Source organism: Bubalus bubalis, chromosome 6 (genome assembly GCF_019923935.1).
Source record: "Bubalus bubalis isolate 160015118507 breed Murrah chromosome 6, NDDB_SH_1, whole genome shotgun sequence".
NCBI lineage: Eukaryota > Metazoa > Chordata > Mammalia > Artiodactyla > Bovidae > Bubalus > Bubalus bubalis.
The window spans coordinates 113,268,663-113,281,377 of NC_059162.1; the positions used below are offsets into that span (position 1 = coordinate 113,268,663).

General features: G+C 48.3%; 1 protein-coding gene across 2 annotated transcripts in view; it reads left to right on the top strand.

The window, feature by feature from the left end:
• The window catches only part of TRPM8 (transient receptor potential cation channel subfamily M member 8), a 91,737-nt gene that overhangs the window by 39,544 nt on the left and 39,478 nt on the right, over positions 1 to 12,715 (top strand). For both annotated transcript variants that reach the window (XM_006053728.4, XM_044945324.2), the window contains 4 exons: positions 264 to 409; positions 1,200 to 1,312; positions 2,193 to 2,409; positions 10,180 to 10,271. In XM_006053728.4, the coding sequence (XP_006053790.4) occupies positions 264 to 409; positions 1,200 to 1,312; positions 2,193 to 2,409; positions 10,180 to 10,271 (568 nt within the window). The remainder of the gene's footprint in view (positions 1 to 263; positions 410 to 1,199; positions 1,313 to 2,192; positions 2,410 to 10,179; positions 10,272 to 12,715) is intronic.

The window sequence follows — 12,715 nt, forward strand, 5'->3', positions numbered from 1 at the left end:
TTCACTGCAGCTCAATGGGCATTTCTGACACGTGCCACCAGGCGGTGCTGTAATGGGCATGGGGTGCCCAAAGAAGACCCCTTGCCCTGTGGAGAATTCTCTTCTGTTGGCCTTATCTCTGCCTTTTATAAACCAGGATAGTCACAGCCGGGGTTTTGTGGAAGTCGGGGCTTGACTGGGGCAGAGGGGGCAGGGTGAGAAAGTGCTATGTATTGGCCAGCGCTGCCTCCCTCTTCCCTCTCTCTGGGGATGCTGTCGCTTAGAGCTGTTCACAGAGTGTTACAGCAGCGATGAGGACTTGGCGGAACAACTCCTGGTCTATTCCTGTGAAGCCTGGGGTGGAAGCAGCTGTTTGGAGCTGGCGGTGGAGGCAACCGACCAGCATTTCATTGCCCAGCCCGGGGTCCAGGTGAGCAGCACGCCGTCACCAAACAGCATGCCTAGAAATGGGCCTTTCCCATCAGCAGGGTCTCGGGACCCAGTGTTACCTCTAGCTCGGTGTAGGGATGGGCCAGTTACACAATCTCTCTGAGCCTTAGTTTCCTTATCTGTAAAATGGGCAGAGTAGGGGGTAGAGAAAGGCTTGCTATGAGGATTCAGTGAGGCAGTCTGTGAGTGGAGCCGGCCCTTTATGGGAGCAGTTACTGTTACAGCCATTATCAATAGTACTGGGAGCAGAGAATTGAGTATGAAGTGGGCTCAGCCACTGTCGGTGCTTTCTGCCTGAATTACACTCACAGCAATCTGTGTCTTGTGCCTCAGGTTTGGGAGGGGAGATACTTCACCCACCATCCCAGCTGGAGGAAAGGGAGGAAGGTAGGGAAGAGGACAGACTGACACTCATCTACACACTCCTTGTACACACAGTCACGCTTTATCTTCACAGCATGCGTGCACGTCAACATCATCCTGTTTTACTGATGAAGGCTTGCACAATAAGAATTACAGTTGGTTAAGGTTCATAGGTTTAGTGAATTTGGACTCATACAGCCTCTATTTTAAAGTCCACAGAACTGAAAATCAAGCAGAAGTTTCAGTGGTTTAATCATAGCCCCTTAGAATCCAGGTAACCAATATAAAAGAATAAGGATCTCAATTCAGAGAGTGAGGGGAGGTTTGAGGGCTGGGAAGAAAGGTTGCACACCATCCAGCAAGTCATCGCACTGATAAGGACTGGTTCCTTTGTCTGTTTCTTCTAGAATTTTCTTTCCAAGCAGTGGTATGGAGAGATTTCCCGAGACACCAAGAACTGGAAGATTATCCTGTGTCTGTTTATTATACCCTTGGTTGGCTGTGGCTTTGTATCATTTAGGTATGAAACCAAGGCAACAATAGTGTGTGTGTGTGCACATGCATCTGTGAATGTGTGAGCACGTGTGTGTGTACATGCATCTGTGTGTGTATATGCATCTGTGTGTGTAGACATACTTGCGTGTGTACAAGCATACGTGTGTGTGCACATGCACCTGTGGGTGTGTAAGCATCTGTGTGTATACATATATCTGAGGGTGTAGATGTACTTGTGTGTGTACAAGCATCTGTGTGTGTGTATATGCACCTGTGGGTGTATAAGCGTCTGTGTATATACAGACATCTGTGTGTATAGATGTACTTATGTGTGTACAAACATCTGTGTGTGTACAAACATTTCTCTGTGTGTACATACATCTCTGTGTGTATAGATGTACTTGTGTGTGTACAAGCATGTGTGTACAAGTGTCTGTGTGTAGATGTACTTGTGTGTTTATAAGCATCTATGTATGTACATGCACCTGTCGGTGTATGAGCATCTGTGTGTACATGCATATGTGAGTGTACATTCTTCTGTGTGTGTACAAGCATCTGTGTCTGTACAAGTGTCTGTGTCTGTGCACACATCTCTCTCTGTGTGCTCTTGTGTAAAGAAAGCATTGTAAGGCCTGGAATTTATGACGTCCACTCTAGTGCCTGCACACATTAGGTCTGGGATCTCTGTGGGTTTTCCCTGGGTTTGAAACAGGCAGAAGTGGGGTCATGTCCTTATATCTGAGGCAGAATTTGGATCTGGTAGGCAAGCAACGCCAAGGCTGAATTCTGGCTACCTGGCCCCAGCCCGGCTGTGGGTCAGTGTTCATCTGTGTTCAGCAGGGGAGATGAGGCCCACACAGCGACGCTGGCTGGGATGGTGACAGGGCTCTCCCCTCTCGGTCCAGGAAGAAGCCCCTGGACAAGCACAGGAGGCTCCTGTGGTACTACGTGGCCTTCTTCACCTCCCCGTTCGTGGTCTTCTCCTGGAACGTGGTCTTCTACATCGCCTTCCTCCTGCTCTTCGCCTACGTGCTGCTCATGGATTTCCACTCTGTGCCCCACGCCCCGGAGCTAGTCCTCTACGCTCTCGTCTTCGTCCTGTTCTGTGATGAAGTGAGACAGGTGGGTCAGCCCTCACGTGCGTGCCCCCTCTTTTCCTCAGTGGGCGGTGGCTTCCTAATGCCAAGGAGGAACAGAAGCTGCTCCTGAAGTTCCAAAGTCACTATGTCCCCCAAACAAATGTTCTCATTAGGTGACCACCCGTGAACACGAAGACACACTTCCGTGAGATCTCTTAGCCCCAGGCCCATGCTTTGCTCAGTAATTAATGTTAATGGAGATTAATTACTTGGGATCAGGAATGTGTTCAAAGAGCAGGTTGACCTTGGACTCTAAACCCACTCCTGTGTTTGGGGATTAGGAGCTATTTGTGGCCCTGTCAGTACCATCGCCGGGGGAGGCGGCACCATGCGTGGCAGGGGGACCGGAAGGACTTTCCATTTAAGAGCATCTCAATGTGCAATGTGTCAGATTGACAGTGCTGGGAATTCATGTTCATTCTTGTGAATTTCAGGGAGTTCGTTTCAATTATTCATGGTGCTTTTCTGTAGTTTCTTGGGATCTGCATTGTTTGGCGTGCTCTTTCCACCCTTGAATCCAAACTTGGCCCAGGCTGGGCATGTAGCAGTGCTCAGTTAATAGTTGTTGAATAAATAGATGTTGATGTTGAAGGTCAGTGTTGTCCTTAAACCATCATAAAAAGTCATCCAGAAAACCCTTTTAAAATGGTAATTTGTAAAGTGTATGAGAATTGCTCTTGCCATCACTCTCGTCCCATATGAGCCCAAATGCAAGAACATATCCATTCAACAAGTACGGCCTAGGTGCCTGTAGTTTGTGAAGTGTTATGCCAAGTGATACAAGATGTTTGGAGGGGCAAAGGATACTGGTCTTGACCTCACAGAGTCACTGCCTAGAATGGGAATCCTAAATTGGTTTCAACTATCATGCCAACTCTAATAGATTCTTTTTGGTGGCTTCTAGAATCCCTGGGTTGAGAAAGACTCTGAGGCTCTGTTTTCAGCAGGAGCGCAACATAATGAATTAGCAGCATCTGCCATGGGCACAAGGGATGGCAGAAGTCCTGGCACCAGTGCCCTGAATCTGCCTTTGCTTGTCCAGTAGGTGGGAGTTGCAGGTGTGGACTGGAGATGGGGTACAGGTGGAAGTGTGTTGAGCATGGTGAGATTATCAGGCTTCTGGTCTGATAATCTCCCCCAGCAGGTCTCCCCCAGGACCTGGTCCTGCTAATGTGCAAAAGGCTTCTGTGATTTCAGATCAGCCTCATGGGAGCCCCAGCACTGGTTCAGGAGGTCACAGTTCAGCCTGGGGCCCTTCTGTATGAGTCCGTGAGGGCCAGGGCTGCGATGATGGCAGGGCTAGAGCAGGCTGCAATGATGAAGCACCACCAGGTGGCTGAAACAGCGCAAGTTCATCATCTCATTGTTCTGAAGGTCAGAAGTCTGAGATCAGGTTGGGGGCAAGGTTGGTTCCTTCTGAGAACGCAAGGGAGAGCCTGTTTGAGGCCCCTCCCTGGTTCCTGGAGACTTGCTGGCCATCTTTGCTGCTCCTCTGCTGGCGATGTGTTGTTTGATCCCTGTCCTCATGCCCACACCACCTTCTCCCCATGTGCGTGTCTCTGTCCCAGCCTCCCTTTGTCATGAGGATACTAATCGTTGGGTCAGGGGCCCATCCTGCTCCAGTATGACTTCATTTTAGCTAATCCACACCTGCAAGGACTCTACTTCCAAACAAGGTGCTGGGGGGTATTCCTTAGAAGTATCAATTTGGAGGGGACATGGTTTGACCCACAACTCCTTCCATGCAGTCTATCAGTGCTGTCTTTACTTGCTAGTTCTCTCTCTCTTTTTTGGACTTAACTGCATATCAGCAGCCAGGGTAGGAAAATACCTGCATGAGAGAATCAGAGAAAGATGGAGAGTCAACAATTAGAAATGGGCCATCGTGAGAGTTAACTAAGTTAAACTAGCACCTCTTGAGTTATGTTGTCATGGGAGTTGGCACTGCCCAGGATCACACATGCTTCCTCCTAGACCAGTGGGGTCGGGGCTGGGGCCCTGCCTCCCTGCCTTTGCTCCACTCCCGGGCATGGTTGACTACCTTTCAAAGCCACATCAAAGAGAAAGCTTAGCTACTGCAGAGAAAGACGATGAAAGGGTGAGTTTGAGGGACTTTGGCTGGCTGCGGGGGGAAAGCCCTGAGTCTCACACCATCTTGGAGGCTAGCAGACCTCTTGTCCTCTGTGGGTGGGGGATGCCCAGCAGGGAAATAAGTCATGAGCCCAAAGAAGTGGAGAGGGAGAGAGAAAGAGAAAACCAGCAGGAATTGCAAACAGCATGGTTGTTGTTCAGTTGTTCAGTTGTGTCTGATTCTTTGTGACCCCATGGACTGCAACATACCAGGATTCCCCGTCCTTCACTATCTCCCAGAGTTTGCTCAAACTCATGTCCATTGAATCGGTGATACCATCCAACCATGTCATCCTCTGTCATCCTCTTCTCCTCTGGCCCTCAATCTTTCTCAGCATCAAGGTCTCTTCCAATGAGTCAGCTCTTTGCATCAGGTGGCCAAAGTACTGGAGTTTAAGCTTCAGCACCAGTCCTTGCAATGACTATTCAGGCTTGATTTCCTTTAGGATGCACTGGTTGGATCTCCTTGCAGTCCAAGGGACTCTCAATAGCATGGTAGTAACTGAATTTCTTTGATCTTCTGGTTTCCTGTCCTTAAATGGGCATCTTTCCTACTGTAAGCGGTAATTTCTTTCTGTTTTATTGAAATATTGTTGACATAGCCCTGTATCCATTCCAGGTGTGTAGTATAATGACTTAACGTACATAGAACTGTGAAATGATAGCCACAGGAAATCCCCGAGAGGAGCCACAGGACCGGATGCCTTGTGAGGCAACCTCGCCTGTCTCATCCGCATCAACTCTACTGGGGAGTTCCAGCTCCTCGCCCAAACTCTGCTCCTGACCAGAAGTGGGTGGCAGGGGAATGACTTCATTCAGACATTTGGTTTTTATTCACATTTAATCCGTGGTTACTAGCATAGGAGCTGGCGCTATTGTGTTTCCGGCAAGCGTGTGTATCTTTTTAATAAAGGAACTGAGAAGGCAGGGTCTTCCTGACTGAACCCCAGAGCTGTGCTCTGACTGAGAATAAGTGGGGAGCCCTGAAGCCACAGCCAGGCTTTGGGGAGGAAGCTCGCAGGAAGGGCTCAGGGGTAGCTTTTTGGGCAGTGGGTGCTGTTGGCAGCTGCTTCTTAGAACAATTGATAAAAAGTTCTTTTCCTGCTCTTAACTACCCCTTACTCACACTCCCAACATTTCTCCCCTAGTCCCACTCCTGACCCTGCCTCCTGGCTGCATTTCATCACAGAGCCTGGGATGTGATTCCCAAGGTCATCTGTATCCTCCAGGCACCTAAAGGAGCATCAGGTCCAGAGAGAGGGCTTCTCCTGGACTGCTTCAGGGGCAGAGCTGGACCTGAATGGAGGACGCAGGGAGAGTCATCCTGGCTCAAGCCAACACACTTCATCCACACCCTCCTTCTTTGAACAGATATTTATTGAGCACCTACTAGGTGCCAGGCGGTGTTTGGACCCCAGGGATGAACCAAGCAGGCGAACATCTCTGTCCTCATAGACTTTTTACCAGTTAGAGATGACCGTCAGGGTCACTTCTGAGAGCTTTCAAGGAGAGGAGGTGAGCATAGCAGATAGTGTAGAATGAGCGAGTTTTGAGTTGATGGGGAGGTTGGCGGAGAGGACCCAAGAGAGTGAAATTCTAAGTCCTCTCAGCACAAGTGTGTCCCTTCAGATTCGGATGCGTATCAACTGCTCGTCACTGATTCGGGTCATGCAGGAAGGAGCCTCAGGACAGGTGTGTTTAGCTTGGAGAGGGGCTCTGGGCAGGCGGAGTGCGTGGAGAGTTGCCCAGGAGAGACACGGCGGGGACTCTGCGTGGGAGGACGGCGGGCTAGTGTGCTCCCAGTTATTCCCCAGGCCTGACGTGATGCCCACAGTGTCCGACTGGGTCCCAGCTGTCCTGCCTTCCAAATGGGGGATATTTGACCGTGTGTAGCTCTGTCCAAGTTGATATTTGACCACATGTAGCTCTGTCCCATGGACGGAGGAGCCCGGTAGGCTGCAGTCCATGGGGTCGCACAGAGTCGGACACGACTGAAGCGACTTAGCAGCAGCAGCAGCAGCTCTGTCCAAGTTTGTCCTCTCTTTCTCTGTAAAAAGTTATTCTTTTGAATTTATTTTTAGTTGGAGGATAATTGCTTTCCAATGTCGTGTTGGTTTCTGCCGTACAACAACGTGAATCAGCTATCAGTATAAATACATTCCCTCCCTTTCGAGCCTCCCTCCTACCTGCCCATCCCACCCCTCTAGGTCATCACAGAGCACCGAGCTGACCTCCCCGTGTTACACGGCAGCTTCCCACTAGCTGTCTGTTTCACGCGTGCTGGTGTATGCCTGTCAATGCTGCCCTCTCAGTTTGTACCCCGTCCTTCCCCAGCTGTGCCCTCAAGTCTGTTCTCCATGTCTGAGTCTCCATTCCTGTCCTGTGATAGAATTCATCAGTATCATATCTCTAGATTCCACATGTATGCATTGTATGTGTGCATGTTCAGTCACGTCATGTCTGACTCTGCGACCCCCATGAACTGTAGCCCTCCAGGCTCCTCTGTCCATGGAATTCTCCAGGCAAGAGTACTGGAGTGGGTTGCCATTTCCTCCTCCAGGGGATCTTCCTGACCCTGGGATTGAACTCACATCCCCTGTGTCTCCTTCATTGCAGGCAGATTCTTTTACTACTGAACCATCAGGGAAGGCCTATATATATGCATTAATATACGATACTTGTTTTTATCTTTCTGACTTACTTCATTCTGTATAACAGGCTCTAGGTTCATCCTGTAAAAATTCTTCTTGAAGGGGCAGTTTGAATCCAGCAACCTTGCGTATTAGGGCAATGGTGAAGGACATGCTTAAGGTCGGGAGCGTGGGGCCCAGGCCAGCCCTGCCATCCGAGAGCCTTTCTGACTGTGTGGTCTGTGAGCCAGTCTGCGATGCCAGCCAGCCTTGCAGATTCTTGTCATTACAAGACTCTGACACTAGAGGTCGCTGTTTTCCCTCAGGTGTGCAGTCTCAGGCCTTTGGAATCCTCCATGCGGTTGGTTTCCTCAAACCATCAGTTCTGCCAGCCTGGTACTGTCTTAATTAACCCAATTCACACTTGTTAGCGAAAAGCAAAACCAGGAGGGATGCTACCTGTTTCAGATCGTGTCTGGGTGTCAAACGCATGCTCCTCGGTGTCTGCCTGGGTCCCCTTGCCCGTGGGGGGATGGTGGTGGCAGAGGTTGCTCTGTTAATTGGAGTTTTTAACCAAGGCAATCAATGAGAACAAACAGAGTTAGTTGCTAAATAGCTCTTAGGTCTGTTAAGCAGTCTGTGAATGTTTATTTAAAATGAGGCAAGTCCCAGCATCCCTTCATGGAGAGCACACTCATTCTTCAGGCCCTCGAATCCCCCAGTCCTGAGAAAAATGGTGAAATATGGTGTTTTATGAATGTAGCCTGACCCTGGCATTCCATTCAGAAAAGAGACTGCTGTTCCTTTTTAAAAATGTCTTCTTACTGTAACAGTGTCTCCCAGCCGCAGAATTGATCTACTTACTGTTCCTCCCATCACGGGTTCAGAGGCTGAGCCAGGCTGGTGCTGTCCGGTTGCCCTGTGCCTACCTGCCTCGCAGGCCAAGGTCTCAGAGAGGGAAGTAGGTGGCAGGTAGGGCCTGTCCCAACTGCCCTCATCTTGCCCTGGGTGGGTGGGGTCCACGTCACTGGGGCCACCCAATGGACCGTTCTGAGCCCATGAGATCCGCCACCCACAGGGGAACAGGGTCAGATCAGGCTGCTTAAATCTGGGGGATTTTTTTTTCTTGTTTTTTTTCTTTTTAATTAAGGTTTTTGTTTTGTATTGGGGTATAGACAATTAAGGGCTTCCCCGGTGGCTCACTGGTAAAGAACCCACCAGCCAAATGCAGGAAATGTAGGAGACCCGGGTTCAGTCCCTGGGTTGGGAAGATCCCCTGGAGAAGAGACGGCAACCCACTCCACTGTTCTTGCCTGGAGAATCCCATGGGCAGAGGAGCCTGGCGGGCTACAGTCCATGAGGTCGCAGAGTCAGACACGACTGAATCGGCTGAGCATGCACGCACATAGCCGACTAACAATGTCGTGATGGTTTCAGCTGAACAGTGAAGGGACTCAGCCCTACGTATACATGTATCCATTCTCACCCAAACTCCCTCCCATCCAGGCTGCCACACAACATTGAGCAGAGTTCCATGTGCTGTATGGTAGGTCCTTGTTGGTTATCCATTTTAAATATAGCAGTGTGTACCTGTCCATCCCAAACTCCCTAACCACCCCTTCCCCGGTACACCTGGGGCATTGTAATACTTTCTTGGTGCTTGATTTCATAATGTTCTCACCACCTTGCCCACTAAAGTTGCCATTTGCATTTATCAAAGAGTGAAGAGAAGGGCTTCTTGAGAAACTGATGCTGTTTCTTGAATCTCTTCCAAGTCTAAGACTGGAGGATCCCCATGGACTGTAAAGAAGCAGGGTGATGCTGGAGAGAGGAAACTGGATTTCAGAACCCCGAGACCCCCCACTTGATGCCTTTCTGTCCTTGGGCGAGTTCTTTGCTTCTTTTTCTCAGGCCCTGGTTTCAGGTGTAGAATAGGAAAGGAGATATCTGGATAGCGGGTGGCCCATGGTGGTGAGTTCATGTAGTAGATTTGAAAAGTGCCATGTTCCTTTGATGACGCGTTTGTTATTTTCCTCCTCCCTGAGTAAGGCAGGTACGTGGTTTCCTTATCTGAGCTCACTGGGACCTTTGGTCTTACCTCCCCTCTGACCCTTATCACATTTCATTTTAAACATGTTTAACATCTATCTTTCCCACGGGCCAGTGGATTCCTTCAGAGTCCACGTTGCACCCAATCTGATGTCTTTGTGTCTTAGGAGCCCACCACAGGTATTTGCAATCCTGTGGACTCTCAGTAAATATGTTCTGACTGGATGAGCAAATGACAGGTGAGATGACCTCCCTGGAATCACCAAAATCTAGTGGACGGATTGCCAGAGAGGCTGTCCAGATGCAGCCTCTTCTAATGGATAATCTTATCCCTCTTCAAGTGTTTTCTTGACATGCTTTCTTCTGAGAAATCATGACTGATATATACACATCATGACAAAAAGATCCTTATGACACATTGTTCACATCCGTCATTTCTGTGACCACATCTGTTCCCTTAGGTGCCATGTATAGCACCTGCGTGCAAAAAAGGGTTTTGAAAACTTCTAAAAAAATGTTCCCTTTTTAAAGACGTTTTATTGTCATGTGTCAGAAAATATTTATAGTAAACACACAAATCTGTGATGACGGCAGTATGGGTAACAGCCTTGAAGACTTGTCCAGTGCGCAGCCTACACCACTGGACATGGCGGTTGGGGGAGGGTCCAACTTGGCCCACACAGGCTCTGCAGGTTCCTTCTTAAAGAACAGTAAGGATCTGTGTGTCTTTTTTTCCTTGACTTTGTTAGCAACATATGAGCAACAGAACAGCAGGCATGTGACCTTACTTTCCAATCCCCCGGGAATCACAGGGGTCAGTTGCAGGGTGTACTTGGTACATCACGGACTCAAAATGGATCTGGAGAGAAATGTGTGAGCGTGAATAAACCTGGACGCAGCTGATGTTCCAGCTGCTGTGTCCTTTCTGTCCCTCTGCTCTGCAGTGGTGCGTGAACGGCGTGAATTACTTTACCGATCTGTGGAACGTCATGGATTCACTCGGGCTTTTCTACTTCATAGCGGGGATTGTCTTTCGGTAAGTAGTCCTCAGCACATCTTCAAGTGTCAGTGTGCGGATTCTCTCAGGTGGAAAGGTGGAGGAGAGACATTTCAAGCCCAAGGTAAGTGAGATAGGGTGAAATATGGTCCTGATATTTTATGAATACAGGGCTTCCCTGGTGGCTCAGTGCTAAAGAATCCACCTGCCAATGCAGGAGACAGGGGTTCGATCCCTGGGTCAGGAAAATCCCCTGGAGGGGGAAATGGCAATCCACTTCAGTATTCTTGTCTGGGAAATTCCATGGACAGAGGAGCTTGTGGGCTACAGTCCATGGGATCACAAAGAGTCAAATACGACTTAGCGACTAAACAGCAACAGCAACAACGTTATGAGTATGGTGGTGGTTGTTTAGTCGCTAAGTCGTGTCCGACTCTTGCGATCCTGTGGACTGTAGCCTGCCAGGCTCCTCTGTCCATGGGACTCTCCAGGCAAGAATACTGGAGTGGGTTGCCATTTCCTTCTCCAGGGGATCTTCCACCCACTCAGATCTAGGAATCGAACTCAGGTCTCCTGCATTGCAGGCAGATGATTTACCAACTGAGCTATGAGGGAATAGACTATCTCCAGAACACCATTTAGAAAAGCGGTGGCTATTCCTTTTAAAAAATGTTTTCTTACTACAGCAGTCCCTCTGAACCCCAGAACTGGTTTGCTTACGGTTCTTCCCATCACGTGGCTGGAGGGTGAGCTGGTCTGGGGCTGCCCAGTTGCTATGTATCCTCCCTGTCCCCCTCATTTAGAGATTATTACAAATGCCTGTTGTCTCTGCCTCTTAGAGACACAGTCTGGTTGATATAAAGTTGTGTCTCCTCTCATCCCCCCTCTTGGTGATCTGTAATTGGAAAGGGGTTCTTCATGGTTTTTCTCTTTGTGCTTGTAGAATTTGGGGAGAGGAAATTAGAAATTGAGGGCCCTAGAGAATGATGAGGGTGTAAATATCACACAGCGTTTTGCTTTGAGGCCATATAATCTAACATGCATTTAACTTCAACTCGAATGTTGGTTCTGGAGCCTGCCCTCCCAGCTGCAAGGTTTCCTCAATCTCAGAGCTCATGATTGGAAAAACCAGTTGGAAATTGTGTTTGGAGGGAAAAAGCAACATGACTCCACCTGATAGGGATATTGGGGTGCACCCAAACTGTGAACCCCCTTGCCGAGTCCTGCTCCTTGCAGACCTGCCTCCCCAGTAGCTTCAAGGTGAAATTCGTGGTTCTGATGGAGCAGAGAAGCTTTTCTATTTGTATTTACACCCACCTAAATCAAATCCCTTATGATTATACAGTGGAAGTGAGAAATAGATTTAAGGGCCTAGATCTGATAGATAGAGTGCCTGATGAACTATGGAATCAGGTTCATGACATTGTACAGGAGACAGGGATCAAGACCATCCCCATGGAAAAGAAATGCAAAAAAGCAAAATGGCTGTCTGGGGAGGCCTTACAAATAGCTGTGAAAAGAAGAGAAGCAAAAAGCAAAGGAGAAAAGGAAAGATATAAGCATCTGAATGCAGAGTTCCAAAGAACAGCAAGAAGAGATAAGAAAGCCTTCTTCAGTGATCAATGCAAAGAAATAGAGGAAAACAACAGAATGGGAAAGACTAGGGATCTCTTCAAGAAAATCAGAGATACCAAAGGAACATTTCATGCAAAGACGGGCTCGATAAAGGACAGAAATGGTATGGACCTAACAGAAGCAGAAGATATTAAGAAGAGGTGGCAAGAATACACAGAAGAACTGTACAAAAAAGATCTTCATGACCCAGATAATCACGATGGTGTGATCACTCACCTAGAGCCAGACATCCTGGAATGTGAAGTCAAGTGGGCCTTAGAAGGCATCACTACGAACAAACCTAGTGGAGGTGATAGAATTCCAGTTGAACTATTCGAAATCCTGAAAGATGATGCTGTGAAAGTGCTGCACTCAATATGCCAGCAAATTTGGAAAACTCAGCAGTGGCCACAGGACTGGAAAAGGTCAGTTTTCATTCCAATCCCAAAGAAAGGCAATGCCAAAGAATGCTCAAACTACCACACAATTGCACTCATCTCACACGCCAGTAAAGTGATGCTCAAAATTCTCCAAGCCAGGCTTCAGCAATATGTGAACCGTGAACTTCCTGATGTTCAATCTGGTTTTAGAAAAGGAAGAGGAACCAGAGATCAAATTGCCAACATCCACTGGATCATGGAAAAAGCAAGAGAGTTCCAGAAAAACATCTATTTCTGCTTTATTGACTATGCCAAAGCCTTTGACTGTGGATCACAATAAACTGTGGAAAATTCTGAAACAGATGGGCATACCAGACCACCTGACCTGTCTCTTGAGAAATTTGTATGCAGGTCAGGAAGCAATAGTTAGAACTGGACATGGAACAACAGACTGGTTCCAAATAGGAAAAGGAGTTTGTCAAGGCTGTA